The sequence below is a fragment of the Diceros bicornis genome, chromosome 22, assembly GCF_020826845.1.
Source record: "Diceros bicornis minor isolate mBicDic1 chromosome 22, mDicBic1.mat.cur, whole genome shotgun sequence".
Classification (NCBI taxonomy): domain Eukaryota; kingdom Metazoa; phylum Chordata; class Mammalia; order Perissodactyla; family Rhinocerotidae; genus Diceros; species Diceros bicornis.
In genome coordinates, this window is record NC_080761.1 from 31,521,752 (window position 1) to 31,541,038 (window position 19,287).

At 38.8% G+C, this 19,287-nt stretch overlaps 1 protein-coding gene and 1 pseudogene across 1 annotated transcript; both read right to left on the reverse strand.

Annotated features, from left to right (window-relative positions):
• Positions 1–4,547: 4,547 nt before the first annotated feature.
• On the reverse strand, positions 4,548–6,178 carry DMAC1 (distal membrane arm assembly component 1). The gene is made up of 2 exons (XM_058565789.1): positions 5,880–6,178; positions 4,548–4,833 (listed from the first exon to the last, which is right to left on the reverse strand). Exons 1-2 carry the CDS (start codon positions 6,151–6,153, stop codon positions 4,769–4,771), a joined length of 339 nt encoding a protein of 112 aa, XP_058421772.1. The 5' UTR covers positions 6,154–6,178; the 3' UTR covers positions 4,548–4,768.
• Positions 6,179–12,205: 6,027 nt separating this feature from the next.
• LOC131419882 (nuclear receptor-binding factor 2-like) lies at positions 12,206–17,558 on the reverse strand (annotated as a pseudogene).
• Between the last annotated feature and the right edge of the window lie 1,729 nt (positions 17,559–19,287).

A 19,287-nucleotide genomic window follows, 5' to 3' on the forward strand; every position in this document is an offset into this window, starting at 1 on the left:
GGGAGATAAGTTCATTTGGGACAAGTTTTGACTCAGGTGTCTGTAGACAGACAGGTAGGATGCTTTATGGCGGCTGGCAAATAGAGTCTGAGGCTCAGGAGAATGGCCCAGGGGCAGGAGAGAGATTGGGCTAAAGTCGTGGAAGGGTATGAGCCTGTTTAGGGAGATGATAATTTCTTGTCCTGGATTAATATGTTAAGTTGTTGTCAGAGTGGTAAGTGATATAACCTCAGTTATAAAGAAGAGGAAACCAAAAGATTAACGATATATGTTAAATTAAGGGATAACCAAACAAAAAATGGAAAATCAAAATTCAAAAGTTCTAATTTTGATACCTGAACGTTTTAAGAATGGATGCTAAGAAAACGACTATAGCAACACGAATTCTCAGTTCCCAATTAGTGCTCTTTGCCAAGCCACTACCAGTTCCTCACTTGAGGCTTTGGGAAAATTCTTACCTGTTCCAGGCCTGTTATTTCATCTGTAAAACAGGGTTACAGCGTTTAAACAATTCCTGAAAAGCCCTTAGCATAATGCTTGCCACATAAAAAGGGTGCTGTGATTTTTTTAATATTTACCAGTGGAACAATTCTGCTAGAAAACAGAAAATAAAAACTACCCAAGAAAACCACCAGTAAAAGAACAAGTGAAGACAGTAACTGGAAAGACAAATGCTATTCATGTGGCCCCTTCTTGCTCCGTCCCGAATAGCCAGAATGGGGATGTGTATTTGGTCTGGCATGCCACCTTCTGTGACTATGATACCACAAAACACTCCTGATTCTTTGTATTTGTTTTCTATTGCCGTGTAACAAATTACCACAAACTCGGCAACTTTAAACAGCACAAATTTATTATCTGGCAATTTCAAAGCACGACTAGACACTCTGCTTAGCGTCTCACTGGGCTGCGAGGTGTCAGCCAGGGCTGTGATCCTTGGTTCTCAAAGGGGCCTCTTCCCAGCTCACAGGTTGTTGGCAGAATTCGTTTCCTTGCAGTTGTAGAACTGAGGTCCTCCCTTCCTTTTTACCTGTCAGCGGTGGTCACTCTCAGCAGCTCCAGGCAGCCTGCAGCTCCTAGCCATGTGGCCCCTACAGGCAGTTCACAACAAGGATGTTTGCTCTCTGCCAGGCCTGCAATGGACTTCTCGTGCACTGAATCCCCCTCTGCGTCCGATCTGATTTTCTTCCGTCTCTGACCTCCAGACCAAGATTTAATGGGTTCATGTGATGAGCCCATCTGGATCATCTCCCTATCTTGAGGTCAACTGATCTGGGATCTTAATTACATCTGTCAATTTCCGTCACAACAGCACCTAGAATGGTCTTTGAATAACTGGGAGAAGGTATGTGTACACCAGGGGTCTGAACCATCTTAAGAGTCCCGCCTACCACATTCCTGAAGCACATGCAATGTTGCTCACAGGACTGAGCAGTGAGTTTTAGCAGCATTGCTGAGTTAAACATTTGCCCTTTTGGCTATTTCTCTACACTCCCTTTACATTTGAATGACAAGTTGCTGAGTATCTCAAAGGCCAAGAGACAGGCCTTTAGAAGGGTGATTTATTTTCTCCCCACGCTCTGAGGATACCTCTGAATGATGTATAATTATAGGTCTTTCACCTCTGACTCTGCACCCCTAGCACCTATATAATCATTGGGTCAAGGCAAGGATGTATTTGTCATTTTTTTTAAAAAAAGTAGCTTTTCAACTCAAAATTGCTTACTATTCTTGACTTCAAGATTTGAGAAGTGTCAGTTTGATCAATGTAGCCCCAGCAATAAATCAGTTGAGGCCAACCCTGGTTTCAGGGGGTACTTGAACATATGTCTGCCCTGAACATATATTTAATTTAGGAGCAATATACTTTATGCTGTCAAATCAACTGGCTTCATTCAAGAGACTCCTAATTCAGACAGCCAGGCTGAGAAACCGTAATAAAAAGGAGCCAAGCAAATGCTAAGCCGAGAGGGTGAAGTACAAATCATGGCTGAGATGCTTAACCTCTAGGGCCACCCGAAACAGCTGTCTCTGCAATTGGTTTCGGCCAGGTGAAACTCCAGAACTTTCTACATTGATCTGCATTTGGAACACTCCAGGGCCACCAGCAACAGCTGTCACAGCAATTGGCCTGGGAAAAAAGAGACCTCTCACCTCCTCCCTCAACGCACAGCAAGATTCTGAGGATCAGTCTATATAAGGAACCTGTATTATGTTCAGACGTCTTGTTCGCTGGTCACAAGATTCCAGACCAGTCAATGCGACACACAAAAGGAACAAGAGATTGTGTAATGACTTCTTGATCATCCTGAGATACCAAAGTCAATACTCACTATGCACAATTTGAGCTAAGAGGTAGTCTGGACATCATGGAAAATGTCAGTGTTCACATGTATGCTCACATTTTGGTGTTTCAAGGAAAACTGGAAATGCATTTTAAATCACCCATTTTTGTACTTTTTCTTTTCTCTCCTTTGCTAAAGGTAATTATGAGCCTTTATAAACTCTCACTTCCATACTATAAAGAGATTCTAAAGCTCATAAATGATAATTAAGATGGTGTTCTTACACTACTGCGTAACAACCCACACATCCTTGAGCTTCTTCATCCTGCTCGCCCCACTTCACCCCCAAGAAAAGGGAAGATAATAGGAGCACTAGGTGCACTTTCTGCATTGCAGGACTAAGGGATGGCTCTTTTCTCTCTGAAGCTCAGACTCATCCCTAAAACAAATAAGATCTGTAACTCAGCACGGGCAGAAATCAAAGCAAATTTTGGGATACACTTCAAAAGAAAAAAACAACTTTCAACTAACCTATTTTTTGGGGGCGAAGAGGTTATTCCCACTTAACTGCCTACAGACATGATAGAAAAATACTTTGCTCACACCTGGTTAAATGGCCCCAAGGTGGGGAGAACCAAACATACTTTGGCACTACATCTGGTGAGCAGGCAAGTTTATCTGGAAAAAGCTCTCATTTGCTTACAGATTCATACTAGGACAAATTCTGCGACAGATGTTAAAATTACATTATAATGTAAAGTTTAAGAGTTACTCTACTTATCCAGTAGGTCAAGCCAAGAACAAGTTAGACCTATGCATTTTCGGTTTAACCTAAGAAAATGTTCAGACTCCAGCCATCCATGAAAAGAATGGCCTGCCTTTAAAAGCAGGGAGTACCTGTCTTCATTGGTATTTTAAGGGATGATCACGTATCATGGGCCCTCAAGGAGGCACCTTGCTTTGGGTCCTCTATGGTCCATTCCAATTTAAAACTTTTATATTTATTAACATCATAAAACTGAATTGTACATTTCACATAAATAATACCTTTGTGGTCTACTTTAGGTTAAAATGTCTTCCTTCTCAATTGCATAGATATATATATACATATCACCACCCATACCATCACCTCTGATGTAGACAACGTAAGAGTCTTGTTATTTGCGAGGCTTAATAGACAGGCACTTCTACATACTACTAGAAAAAGTAACAGTCCTAAAGGTACTTGCTCAACATATCATTCAAAACTTACACACTGTGATTGGCAGCTGCATTTAAGAGTCTCTCTCTGCTCTTAAAAATAGCCACATATAACTTTATAGAGAAGCCATGGTGTATCAGAAAGAAAAAGAACTGGAAAGAAGTACAGATTTCTCTTAGAAATGAACTAATTTTAAATTCTTATCTCAAAAGCGTCTCAATTTCATCATAGAAACATTTCCAGTGCTTGTGGAAAAAAGAACCAAAAATTGTTTTTTTTTTTTTTTTTTGTGAGGAGATCAGCCCTGAGCTAACATCCGCCAATCCTCCTCTTTTTTTGCTGAGGAAGACGGCCCTGGGCTAACATCTGTGCCCATCTTCCTCCATTTTATATGGGACGCCGCCACAGCATGGCCTACCAAGCAGTGCGTCGGTGCGCGCCCGGGATCCGAACCAGCGAACCCCGGGCCGCCGCAGCGGAGTGCGCGCACTCAACCGCTTGCGCCACCGGGCCGGCCCCCAAAAATTGTTTTTTTAATTACAAAACGTTGTGCATTTCTCTCAAAATATTTTGGCACTTAAATCTTTTATTGTATGCTTATTTTTATGATTACCTAATTGTTTCATAAGGGTAATTCTTGCCTCTTTGGAACCATCCTAGTTCTGAAAGACTGGAACAAGCACAACTCAATAAGAACAAGTCCTAGCCCCATTACTGACTTGTGGAATGACCATGGGCAAATCACCAGGGCTCTTTCCTGAGGTTCACTTACCACCAATAAAATAACCACCTGAGTAGCAGTGAAACTCTCATAAGGTGAAGGATTTCAGAATGCCTTTGGAAGAATGAGCAGTACACAGGTACAAAGTTTTATGTATTCCTGCATATTGCATGATGCCTATCCAGGGTTAAGTTGATAACAGGTGTTAACCTAATTACAGGAGAAGTAAAGAACTATCTAAAACAACAGTGTAGTTGATTTTCCCATTTGGTTTATCATTTCTTCTATTTTTTTCTTTTAATTATATCCTCCTTCCCCAGATAAGACACAGAACCTGGTCTCTACTCTCAGGGATTTATTGATCCCTGTGGAGTCTGAGAAGGCCACAAACCCTCACAGCCAAAGAATGACAACTTGTGTCTGTCTTCTCAGTCTTGTAGGATCTGCAGGACTGAAGTCTGTCGATGTCCATGTATCTGTCCAAAACATCCATAAGCCCCATGCTTGCTCTGTGTGTCACAGGGACAGGGACAGAAGATGACAAAATCACTGCTGGTACTTTCAAGCAGCACGGTAGGCCTTCCCTTTAGGGTCTGACAGGATGACTACACCCCAACAAGCAATGCCTAGGAAAAAACAAGAGTACCTTACATGTATGTTGCACTTGAGTTTACCAGGTGCTTTAGTATATGCCATCTTACTTCACCCTCACAACCCTCCTAGAAGATATCGTACTAGTAAAGTCATGCCGCATAATGAAGTCTGTCAAGGATGGACCAAATAGCCCAATGGTGGTCCCATGAGATTAGTATCATTAGTGCAGTAGGCTATCCCATCTAGGTTTGCATAAGTACACTCTATGATGTTCACACAAAGACAAAATCACCTAACCACACCTTTCTCAGAGCATATCCCTGCTGTTAAGCAACACATGACTGTATATCTATAGAACAGTACAGCTCAAAAAAGGAAAAATAAAAAAAAAGTTGAGGAAAAAAAATCCTATTACCTGCCCAAGCAAGAAATGGACTTAAAGGGAACTGATTTGAGCAATCTAATTAAGAAGGTAAGAGATCTGAAAATCTAAAATTCTATTCACTCAATTGGTTTGATAGAGCTAAAAGAATATTTTACCCGAGGACATCTTGACAATCACTTAGTCTTGTTTCAGATAAAGACTGTGGGCCACAATACCCAGCGGTACACCTAGTATTAAGGTTTTGAACCCATGCCTACAACCTGACTTCAAAGCCCAACTTCTTAAACTAAGGTTAAGTGCCTTCACTCAGGCTTTCTCCAGGATGTGGAGGAAAAACATGGGCTTTGGTGCCACATACACCTGAGATAAAAGGCCAGCTGTGTCACACTGAATGTCTGACCTTGAACACGATATTTCTCACTTCTGTGCCTTAGTTTGTTCAGCAGTAAAATGGGACTACTATAATCGATATCTCTAACAGCTAATCAAGATTGAGGCTAATAAAGGTTCTCAAGAAATAGTGTGATGTAAAAAAAACCAGCGTCGCAACTTCTGCGGGGGTGTGTGTGTGTGTGTGTGTGTGTGTGTGTGTGTGTGTGTTCCGCCACGTGACCAGCCAGAGCGCCCCGCCCCCCACCCACGTGGGTGCGCCCCGCTTCTCCCTCCGCCCAAAAGCCGTGCCCCAACTCTCACTTATGCCGATGACCATCTGCGTAATGGTCCCTGGAGTCGGGGGGTATCCCAGCTTCATGGGCTTCCGCGCCACCCAGTACACATACCCGCCTGCCCCTATGAGCCCCGACCCGGAAAGCACGCGACAGCTCCAGCAGTTATTAAATATAGGGGCTTGCTCTGGAGAAGTCGGCGCTCCAGCTGCCGCGAGGGCCGGGGGCTTGGAGGACGGAGAGGTCTCTTGCGACGCAGCGACCTTGACTGACTCCAAAGTCTGGGAGACAAAAGAACCCATGTTCAGGAACTTGGCCTCTGCCGTAGGAGTGTTCGGATCGAACTGACGTAAAAGATGCAGCCGGAAAGCAGAGCGCCGGCGTGCTTCGCCGGGGCAATTCCTGAGGGCCGCTGGGAAATGTAGTTCCTGCCCGCCTCGGCAGAGGAAAAGATGGAGGAGGACTTATAGTGCTCGGTGTTTGTGGCAACAACTTTGGCCCTCCTGGAGACCATTTTTTCCCCCCAATCCTTTTAGAATTCTGATATAGCCCACTCCCTAAATGTCTCAACTCTCAATATCCTCAGAGGAGGGGTGTGGCTTTCTAAATTTCCTGCATAGCGCAAAAGGTGAGACCTTGGACATGTCACTTCCCCTGTCTAGAGACGTGTGACACAAGAGTTAAGTTTTATATGTGCTTAACTATATGCTAGACACTTTGCTAAGCGATTATCTGCGTTATGCTGTTTAATCTTCCTAACCCAACATGGTATCAGTTTCCCAATATATGACAAAACCCGTTAAGTGACATAGCCATGGTTGAAACCAATGTCTTTGTGAAGACAGAGTCAGATTTCTTAAATGCCACCTATAGGTATAGTGAAGGGACTACACAAATATAATGAAGGTATTAAAAATGGGTTTGAATTACCTGGGTAAAAACTTTCAATTTCTCTTTAGCTTTTTCTTAACGTCATGATTTCAATTGTGTCATACTCAAGGTATTATTTCTGCTTTGAGAGCCCTGGAGAAAATTCAACTCAAAAACAGGCTAATGGATTTGGGAAGTTAATATAGGATCTGTTCTTGCAGGTTTACATTCTTATCATCCCTTAAGAATGGACTTTTAATTCTGATTGCTTCTTTGCAATTCAGCTTCTATAGCATCTACTCCCAAGTCATTTCGCCTTTCTTTTCCTTTGGGTAGAGTTTGGTATATATTTCATGTACGGGGTTGTTCTCAGAGGATTACTGGTAAGAAAGAAAGGCATTTAGAGTTCAGAGGTTGTTTCTGTTAGAATACATGGGTGAAAACAGGATTAAATTCAGGTTTGAACTTTTCTCCTTTAGAATGGCTCGAAAAGTTAACATGATAAAAAAGAAATTCACTACATATTACACTTTCTAAAACAGGATGTGATTTGGGGAAGGCTGAATAAAAAAGACTAAAATAAAGATATGGATAAATAGGAAAAAGGAAATTAAACTATTTTCATGTATTATATTGGCAGAGATCAAAGTTTGATAATTCACTGTTTTGAGGAATAGGGTAGGGAAAGAGGTCTTCTCATACTTGTTGGTGAGAGTGTAAATTGGTATAACTTCTGTGAAGGCCAATTTGGTAATGTCCATCAAGTTTACCAGGTGCTTTAGTATATGCCATCTTATTTAACCCTCACAACCCTCCTAGAAGATATATTACCATTACAGTCATGTGTTGCATAACAAAGTCAGTCAACGACGGACCAAATATCCAATGGTGGTCCCATAAGATTAGTACCACATAGCCTAGGTGTGTAGTAGGCTATTCCATCTAGGATTGTGTAAGTATACTCTATGATTTTCACACAATGATGAAATCACCTAACCACGAATTTCTCAGAACGTATCCCCGTTCTTAAGCAAGGCGTGACTATATATCTTTCTTATAGAAGAGTGAAACTCAGAAAATAAAGGAATAGGAGAAAACAAAGTAGTGAGAATACTGGGTTGGCCTGCTGCATAATTTCAAAGACCCTCTCCATTTTGTCGCATATATATATCTCCATGTGTTGTATACATGTATAGAAATGTTGAACATGTATATTCATGTTGTATACATGCGTACAAGTGTAGAAAGACACATGTGTCTCCATGTGTTGGGAAATTTGAGTTCTATAGCTGGCTCTGTCACTATGAGTCAGCCATGTGACATAAAAAGCATTCTTTATTCTCTCTGGCCTGTAGTTACCTCATGTTTAAAATAAGATTTGGAATAGGTGGTGGGTATCTAACATTCTTTTCTAACTTGAAAATTCTATTATTTATTAGGAATCTCTCTGAAGAGAGATGGCATTGTGCTAAGTGCCGTACAAAATGAATTCAATAGTATTTCACTTAGAAATTCGTAATTTGTGGCTGCTGCTTCTCACTATGCCTGATACAACATTGTATACTGCATGCGATTTCTCCTTATCTATGTGAAAAAAAATCATCATTTGGCAGTGGTTACCAAACCTTTTGATTACACACTTTTGTGAATAAAAAAGGTTGAGCACACAATAGGCATTTAAGCATGCCTATTTATTATTTATAAATTATATATTAATATACTACTTTATACATTATAAGGATAAGATAAAATAATAGAAATAGAAATTTCAGTATTTTCTCACAACCCAATATATAGGCTTGTGCATCTCCAGGGATACCATGCTTATTTGACATTTATTCATTCATATTTTATCTAAAAGCTTACCTTCTTTATTATGCTTATTACAGTTAAGCATACTGGGAGAGGACATCTTTAATTCTCCAAACAAATAGTATTAAAATGGCCCATAACACATTTTCCAAACAACAGGCAAGATTTTATTTTAACCACTGTGTTTTTAAAGTACCTTCCAAAAGATGGGTTTGTGCTCTTATGATTGCCTCAAATGAATGATTTCAAGCTTTTTTGTTATTGCACATAGCACATATTGAAATTGAGATGTACTAATATAACTTTGGAACATTATTAGAAATGTTATGACACCTTTTGAGATAAATGAAACAGTAGGGTCTGAGCATAGATGAAGGTTGGGGCCAATGAAATTAAGCAACACTGTAATTGGAGGAAGATGTGTGCATTTCGGAGGAAGGAAGTAGGAGGTTGGAAGCTAACTTTATTCATTGTCTCTATTGTATTTATTTCTTTTACTACTTATTATCTCTATAGTTCATCTTGGCATTATGATCTCTTCTATTTATTTTAAAAATGCAAAAGGCATAAAAAGGTATGTACTAAACAGTGTCCATACTCCTGTCCTCAACCACCCAGTTCCCCTTCCCTAACACAGCCAGTATAGCAGTTTCTTGTGTTTGTCAGAGATGTCTGTGTCTATTTCCTCCAGTGATTTTGGACATCATTCCATATCAGTCAGTATGTAAAGACCTTCTTCATGCTTTTGTATGGCTGTGTAGTATTCCATTGTATGAGTGTACTATACTGTATTTAACTGGCCTCATAGTGATGGACATTAATAGACATTTAGCCTGCTTCCACTCTTTCACTGTTACAAATAGTGCCGCAGGAAATAACTTGATGCAAACATCACATCACAAACATATAAGGATATCTTAGACTATATTTGTAAAAGGGTATAGTGTTTATAAACTTGATGGACATTACCAAACTGCCCCTCAGAGAAGTTGTACCAGTTTATACTCTCACCAACAAGTATGAGAACACCTGTTACCCCACCTTGTTCCCCAAAACAGTGAATTATTGAACTTTGATCTCTGCCAATCCTTTTTCTTGAGTAAACTTCTTAATGTATGTCTAAGGGCAATTCATATTTCCTTTGCTGTGAACTGTCAACATTTTTTGCCTGTTTTTTCATTGGATTGTCTTTTTCACATTGACTGCTAGGAACTCTTTATACATTAGAGAGATTAACCTTTTGTCTGTGATATAAATTCATGTTTTTTTCCTCCCAATTTGATATTTGCCTCTTGATTTTGCTTGTTATACTTTTTACCATGTACATTTTTTAAACATGTAATTGAATTCATCAGTCTTTCCTTTGATAGCTTCTGAGCTTCATGTCATTATTAGAAAGGCCTTCCACATTCTATGGTTTCCCCTGGTATTTTGATTTTTTTAATACTTAAAATTTTAATACATTTGGGATTTATCCTATTATTAGGATTTATCCTATTAATAATAGGATATTAAATTTAGATTAAATATTTAACCTAATAATAGGATAAATCAGATCTTCTTTTTCTTTCTCCTGACCCATTTTTCTCAACACTACTTATTAAATAATCCACCTTTCTCTTCCTATTTGAAATGCCACCTTTTCTAAAATGCCTTATGTAGACGTATATCTATTCCTGGACTTCATAATTCTATTCTGTGATCTGTCTATTTATTCATGTGCCAGTATCACGCTGTTTTAATTACTAAAGCTCTGTAATGTGTTAATACTTAGAGACTGGTTCCCCCTATTACTCTTCTGTTTTAGACTTTTCTTGGCTATTTTTACATGTTTATTTTTCCACATGAACTTTTGACTCAGCCTGACTATTCTGACAAAATGATGCTGACATTTTTATTAGACTTGTGTGAAAATTGTAGGTTAATTTAGGGAGAATTGACATCTTTATGATATTGAGTCATCCTACCCAATGACATGGAATGATTTTTCTTTTGTTCATATCTTATTTTGTGTTCCTCTGTAGCATTTTAAAGTCTTTTTCATAATGAGCTCACCCATTTCCTCTCAGACATTTTATTTTTTGTGTTATTATTGAAAATAAAGGATTTTTCATTCTCTTGTGTCTACTATCTGGTTGTTGTTTGAATACTACTAGGAAGACTATTGATTTCCATATATCCTAATATTGAATTATCAGTGCCTTCTGTTGAACTTTTGAAATATGGTTGGTAGTTTTCTTTTTGTGCAATCCTTGTTGATTTTGGGGGTCACTTTTATGTCCATGTCATAAACAGAATTTGGAAACACTCCTTCTTTTTCTGTACTCTAGAACAATTGCAATACCATTGGAATTATCTGCTTTTTAGAGGTTTTGTTAGAATTTTCCTTTGAAATTCTCTAGTTCAGGCACTTTGTTGTTTTGGTGGATTTTGGTGGGGTTGTGGGGAGGGAGGTTCTTTGACACCTCTCTCTATTTGTATTTTGGAAATCTGTTTAAATTTTCTGCTGGAAATAGATTTGGTAAATTATACACTTCTGGAATATTATCTATGTCACCTAGTTTCCAAATTTATTTGCACTGAATTAAGAAGAGTAGTAGAATTAAACAGTTCCTTTAATTTCTTTATAATCTGTGAGGAATGTGTAAATGCTACCTTTTGTATGAAAAAAGAGTCTTTGCAGATGTGATTAGTTAAAGATCTTAAAGTGGAATGATTTTGCTGGATTATCTGGGCAGGTCCTAAACGCAATCACCAGTGCAGAGGGAGATTACACACAGAGGAGAAGGCGGTGTGACCACAGAAGCGGAGATGGGAGTGATGTGGCCACAAATCAAGGAATGGTGACAGCCACCAGAAAATGGAAGAGGCAAGGAACAATTCTCCCCTAGAGCCTCCAGAGGGAGCACAACCCTGGCAACACCTTGATTTCAGTTCAGTGATGCTGATTTCAGACTCTGGCCTCCACACTGTGAAAGAATAGATTTCTGTTGTCTTAAGCCGCCAAGTGTGTGGCAATTTGTTACAGCAGTCACGGGAAACTAAAAAAGGCACGTGATGAAACATTTGTCCCAGACTCTGCACTCTGAAGAACCTCAGCTAAGGCAGCAAAGTATAACCACTGGGATAGCGCTTTCTTTCCTTAAAGATTTTGTGTTACTCCACTATTTTCTGACATTGAGTATTACTGTGGAGGATTATGAGACCAGTCCAATTTATTCTCTGATGTAAGTAACTAGATATTTTCTCCTAGATGCCCAAATGATTTTCTTTTCATTGTCTTTTCCTTCCTTTCTACCTCCCTTCCTAAAATTATTGAAGTTCAATAGCATCTTTACTAGAGTATATATCTTTGTTAACTATTCTAGTTGTTTCCCAGGCATAAACATTACCATATATATATATAAATAAATATATATATATATATAAAATAAATATATATATATAAATAAATATATATATATATAAAAAATAAATATATATATATATATATAAAATACCATATTTCATAGACATATATATTCTCTTATCTTTATTTCATGACTATTTGCCTGAATTATATCTTTTTTAAAGTACAATTATTTTATTGCTTTCTTATAACCAAATACAGCCAACTAACATTGCTTCCACTCATTCATCATTAAAGACAAAAGGATAATTCATTGGATATTTTTAAATAGTGCACTCTATAACAAACAAAAAAAGTTAAATTTACAAAAACACCTTAATTCATTATGTAAACTGATAATTAAGAAAAGAGCAAAACTAATTATTTGTTTCTTTCCTTATAAGATAGAAATTTAAAGAGTTCTTTTAGTCTTAATGTTATCTTTGTGTAGTTCAAAGTGTGGTACATAGAGTCTCATCTAGAAAGGGATGTAATTTACTTACCTCATATGGATGAATAAAATTTGCGTAACAAAATGAATCCAAAGAGCCCTAGGCCTTCATATTAAAATTTGGTGTTGAATTATCTATTATGACATTATACATTATTACATAAAACATATTTTTATATATTTAAAACCCTAAGAAAAGAAAAATAATTGTTTCTTGAAAAAGATCTCCCGGTAGCCGTTTGGTTTATAATAGAATAAACTGAACCTCCAGGAAGTGAGTGTCTACCAAAACTGGAATCCTTGGCTTGAGTCAACAAATTGGATATCTGCATGTTTCACGGTGACTGTTTCCTCCATCGTGGGTCTGCCTTTTCTCCTGAAGTCCTGACAGATTATGTCCTTCTGGGGAGTATCCCTGGCCTGGTGGTTCTCTGTATGTTGTTGTTGTTGTTGCTATGTATGAACCATATAATTTCTCCACCTTTCCTCTCATGTGCTTTTCTGTTTTACTTAGCTGTGAGTACTTTCAGAACATTCTCCAGAAGAATATTCCTCTAAGAATTCCTCTAAGAGAAGAAAGTTTTTTGTTTGTTTTTTAGCTTGAGGAAAATTAGGGCTGAGCTATCGTCTATGTCAGTCTCCTTGTATTTTGTATGTGGGTCGCCCCCACAGCATGGCTGACGAGTGGTGTCGGTCTGCGCCTGGGATCCAAACCTGTGAACCTGGGCTGCCGAAGCGGAGTGTGCCGAACCTAACCACTACGCCATGGGACTGGCCCTGAGAAGAAGTTTTTGAGATGGAAAATTAAAGAGAGAGGAAGACTGGGCACTGTTATGTCCTTGGCTTTCCCTGTGTTTGTGGCAAACTTCTGCCAGATTGATGATGTTCAAGTTTCTAAATGTGATGATAAGCTCCATAACTTTGATTTTTCCTACAAAATCAGCATCTACCTGTGGCCCCTTTTTATTGGACCTTTTTGAAGGCTGACCTTTTCAGCTTTTCCTTGTTTATTTTCTTTCTTTATTCTTCAATTCTTGGCCTCAAGGAACTCCACATGCCTCGTTAGATATACAGTTTTGTTATCTGCTCATTTATAAATATTTGATCATCTTTTGGGGCTTTGCTTCCAATATCTGGCTCTGCTGGCTTCTTCTGTTGCTGAAGTAAAAAATAGGTCCCTGTAAAAGAACCCCCTAAATTTCTGCAGGTGTGTCTCTGTGCTGGGCCTCCATTTCTAGAAAAGAAAATGGCTTGGGCTTTTAGCTTCCACAGCAGAGGGTTGGAGATGCCTGAAGATGTGGAGCAACATCCTTGTCCATATTCTGCTAATCTTTCACATTCTTTTCTCTTTTCGCCTCTCCAGAATGAGCAGTAGCTGCTTCATGTGACGATCTCTTTGCAATTCCAGTGATAAATGGGCCTGTTCAGACCATGTCAGCTCACGGATTCAGAAAGATATATGTCTGCCTTTTTGTGACAAGAAATAGCTTCTGCGTATCTTGCTGCAGCCAACACCCTGTTCTTCTACTTTGTTGATGAGTGTGTGTGAGGGAATCTTCATTCCTGCTGTAAAGCTTGGGATGGGCAGTGGCCAGAGAGACATGGGCTGCAGCTTCAGTGCATGATGGAGAGCAACAGCGCAGTGTGACATGCTGGGACTCCTCACCTGTGCTCTGGGAGCCTGGTGTGGCCTCAGCAGAGTAACAGTCACATCGCTTCTTCCTCCTGTGCTGTTGCCAGTGTGGCTCTGCCCTTTAAATATTTGTTCTATTTTTCCTTTTTTCTTCAAAGTTTCCAATTATATATCCTGTTGTATCTTCTTTCATTTATCTTACAAATCCTTTTCATTTGTTTTCTTATTTATTTTTTCTTTTCTCCTTAAGGTGTTTATAGCAGTGTCTCATCTCCCTCATATGCCTCTACTTTTGTCCACTATAAATTTGATGATTTTATTTTTCTCCCACTGCTTTTCTTGAGCTCTGACACTCATATTTTATCTTCTCCTGCTGTCTAGTCATCTTGTCTGAAAGTTCTTTTATTTGTGCTTTGAGCTCTTGCTTCATGGAGTTGATTGCTTCTTCAGTTTTTAAAATCCAGGGAGAAATATTTAGCCATGATTTTTATATGCTCCATGACAATATTTTTCTGGATGTTATTATGAATCTACCATTTATTTTTCTTGTTTTTGTCCATTCTTTCCCTTTTTCCTAGTGTATCTTTGAATATCCTGTTTTGGTTCTCTTGTTTATTAACCATCTTTGAAAGGGTGAGTTTTCCCAACTAAAAGGAGCAGTTTTACATCAGGACAGAGCCAGACCTGAGTTCCAGGCCAATTGGGATTATCTCGTGGTTCAGGGAATGGTATATAAGTTCATGTAGCCTTATTTTCTTTCCAGTGAATGGAATAGGCAGCTTTTGGGTTTTTACAACTCAGAGTCTTTTTCTCCTACACTGCCACAGTGACAGTGTGCTTCCTGCATACATGGCTTCTTGGGGGGTTTCCTTATTTAACTACCTTCTTTTATTCATGGCACACAAGTAGGTCTATGGTACCTGGTGCATTCGGTTTTGCATCTCAAGGTGTGCCCTTCACCTTTAATAATTGTACTTTGCTGACTCATTCTGATATCTGCAGCTGCAATGCCCTTGTTCTGCTGTCTCTTCTCTCCAACACACCCTGTGAGATCACAGATGTGTATATTGATATGGAGCCTCATCAGCCTTGGTCTCTGGTCATTATAGTGAACAGAATACTCCTCTTAACCTGCTTTGGTTATGTAGGTTGGGGGAGAAATAAACTGTTGTTGGATTAAGTCCCTGATTTGAAGTTATTTGTTACTGTAACATAACTTAGCCTATTTTACCCTGAGGGTGTTACCCTAGAAGACATTTGGAAATATAAGGAGGCCTTTTTGTTGTCACAATGGCAGTGTCTAAGGGCCAGGGATGCTAAACCTCTGGTAATGCTTAGAACAGTCCTACACAATAAAGACTGCTTTGCTGAAATGCCAATAGTTCCCCCATTGAAAAACTCAGTAAATGAATTGACAAATATAGCTAAATTGTCTTTCTGAAATGAGTGTCCATTATTAAGACCTTACCAAAATTGGATATTTTTGGCATTTTTTTATCTTCTATTTTAAGTAATTCAGATAATTTCTAATTTATATGTGTGTATATATATTTATTATTTCCTAAAAATAATATCCAAGAGTGAACTGTTAGAGTTTATTCATTTTTATATCATTCTCATACTGTTATTGAGATACTCAGTAAATATCTGTGGGTTTCATTAGACTTAAATATCTTCTTAGGCCCATGTCTGATAAAGTGCTATCCAAATTGTGGGTACACATTAGTAAAATGTGGATTCCCTTTTTGTTTTCTGTAGTTTGAACTGGTGAGAGTCTTGGAGAATAAACAATTGAAAAAGACATTCCCTAAAGGTAACCATCAAGTGTAATAAGACTCAAGTCAAATGGCCCGGCTGTCACAGTAAAATACAACCTATTGACTTCCTTCTCACTAGGGAAAAGCACTGCTTGCCACTTACCACAGCAGCGTGGAGAGAAAGTATCACTCTAAGAACTGTGGGAGGGATATCCCACGTAACTGAGAGAAAGGCATAAAATAAATCTGGTTGCATGTGTCCCTAGTAGATAACCACAAGTTCTTATAAGGAGTGAGGGTGGGCTACATACTTATCTTATTTTAAGGGTCAGAAAATAGCACCAGGGGCCAGCCCAGTGGCATAGTGGTTAAGTTTGCGCACTCCGCTTCAGTGGCCTGGGGTCACGGGTTCGGATCCTCGGCATGGACCTACACACAGCTTATCAAGCCATGCTGTGGTGGTGTCCCATATACAAAATAGAGGAAGATTGGCACAGGTGTTAGCTTAGGGCCAATCTTCCTCACACACAAAAAAAGAAAATAGCACCGTAGTTAAAATATAACTGAGGTGACCAGTAACCTTTTAAAAAACATCATTAGTAAAAAGGTCATTAAATACCAACCAGGTGCAAACACCTAGTAGAAAGGAGGCAAGTGAGTAGGGGATGGGCTTACGCAAAGATGACCAGGATAGAGCCTGCCTTCTAGGCTTCTGGAATCTTATCTGGAAACTAAGCACATACATAAATAAATCTAACACCTGTAGACTGTGACAAATGTTATAACAGAGATAGTAAGAGAATTTAGTGAGAATGTAGGAAAAAGAGATTATTTCTAATTAGCTGGAGGAAAATGAGTTAAATCCAGGAGGAAGAATGCTTTGAGCCTTAAAAGAAGCTTGATGTGTGGACTACTGAATAATATGTAAATATCCCTGACTTCCTGGTCCTAGGGCAGGGTTATAAGGTGTAATAACTAACATTGGTAAAAGGTTTTGCAGTTAAACAGATCTGTTACATACATTATTCAGATGGCTGTATTAATAATAACACATGGTGTATGTAATTAGAACCAGAAAAATAGTGTGTTAATGGGTTTAAAAATTGGGGTATACTAAAAATTATTACAATAATTTCCATGTATTCCTCAACTTATGATTACGTGTATACATACGTCTAGGTTTTGCATGTCATTCAAAATGGCAGCTAGTATACCCTCTAGATGTCCACAGTGCTTCAGTCTACTGACATTGACACCTTGCAGTATCTCATTCAACCAGAACCAAAAATAAGATCAACCACTCTTACAGCCTGCTGCTATTGTTCAAGTTTGTCAAATTCAAGCAGTTGTATATGGGCTATTAAGTAGTCTATTTCCTTTGGTCTGGATACTGGTAGTGATTAGAGGAGGAATACATAGCTTGGCTTCTCTTCAAGAAAAGGCACTTCATAGTGTCTTGAATCTTCTTAACTTAGAAATGTCTAATGTCTATACACGCTGAGAAGGAAAAGCTATTCAAGTACACGTCAGTGAGCCCAGACCTATAGAGCCGTGAGCAAAAAATGATTTAATTATTTCTGTTCTTCCCATAGCACTTATTCACTTCAACAGGATGCCTCTCTTCTCCCTTGCTCCTTGCTGCTGTCATAGGGAAGGAATTCATACTGATCCCTTTTGTAATCTTCTTCAGGCCTGGTGGGTACTGCATGGGTGAACATCTGGGAATGCTGTTCTTTGCTGTCCAGTGAATTAGCAGCAGAGGAGATGGGCGCCAGGTATTCCGCAGCCCACGGCATCTTAAGGATTGCTGACACTAATCCACACAGCATCATCCTGTCAAGTGAGATGGCTCTGGGGCTGCTGCTGATGTGAAGCATTTGTAGCCCAAGGGAGATAACTGCTCTTGGTGATAAGATGCACGGTTTTCTTGGAATTTTAATTTATTCGAGAATTTCCTTCCAGAGACCATATCCTGGTAGTTTACTGTGGTTAGTATGTAGAGGAAAGTGGCTGAAGAGAAAGAGAATGAGGTGAAAATATGAATTAAAATATTTATAGTGTTTCCTAGGTTATACATTATCTAATTTAATACTCACAATAGTACGATGACAAAAGTATTATTATTATCACCATTTTACAGACAAGGAAATCGAGATCTGGAGGGGTTAGGTAGTTTGTCCAAGGTAATTTGCTACTAGTTGGAAGAGATGAAAAAATACTAATACCTAATATAGTGCCAGACATGCTGCAAATGCTTTCCATGAATTATAAAATCAGTGCTCACAACAACCTATGTGGCAGAGACTAACACTAGCCCCATTTTTTTTTTTTTTAAGTGGACGAGAAACCAGGTACTAGAGCCCAATTAGTTTAAGGGGTAAAGACTAGACTTGAATTAATGTCTTCAGACTCCAGAACCCATTCTATACTGTGTGCAGCCCAAGTCACATAGCATATTCTGACTGCAATTTGAGATTTCTATCCATGTACTGTGCTAAGATAATGTCTATAAAGCACTTTGCACACTGTCTCGCACATAGAAAACATTCTGTAATCAAGAGCTACTATTAATGTGTGACTAGTAAGGGTATATTTGCCTATTACTTTTCTTCTAAAGATTTGTGATGATTTTACAGCTATTTTTAGGGTCATTGAATGCTGAGTTCCACTAAGCCTTTACCTGCATACGGCATCTTTTCAGGTTGTAGTTAGAAAGACGGAAATCCAATAACAAAAAAAGTATGATTTTTCTAAAATGATAAGGTGTCAGTAGCAAGTCAGGTGGCAAGGCACAGCAGTAAGGATGTTCTTATTGTGCTTGACTCCATGCTACCCTTTGCTGGCCATGAGCAGCCTGTGAGCTCACAATATCATTTTGAAAATGTTTTGCAGTATTCCGAGTGCTTTCAAACACATTCTTTCGTTTGTGCCTCATAACAACATTATCGGGTGGTTATTATTATCCCTCTTTTACAAATAAGGAAACTGAGATCCGGAGTCAGAGGGTAAGATTCAATTCACACGACCAGGAAATGGAGGAACCCAAGTCCAGAGCACATTCCCTGACTCGAAGCTCAATGCTTTTCTCACTACACGTTGCTGCCTCGTAATTTTATTAAGATTTCTGTCTCCTTATGTTAGTTATGAGCCACCAGAATCTGAAGGTGCAAATGTCGTAAAGCATCACAGTGGGTAGCTTTATGAAACGCATGAACAAAAATGGAAATCTCATGGACCTAACAGTGAAATCTTAAAAACTTTCAACAAATATCCATCCAACACATTTATTTAGTCCTTACTTTGTCTATGACAGCGTGTTAAATTAGGCGAGGTGTATTAAGAAGCAGAGGCCAGGAATGCTGGGAAAAGCCTTCAGCTCAAGTTAACACAATTTTAGATGTAAAAAAATGCTTAGGAATCATGTCATGGTAATTACTTACATGTCTTATTTCACCAATTAAACTAAAATCAAATTATTGGTGGTACCTGTGTTTTATTTATCTTTACATTTCACATAATGCCTAG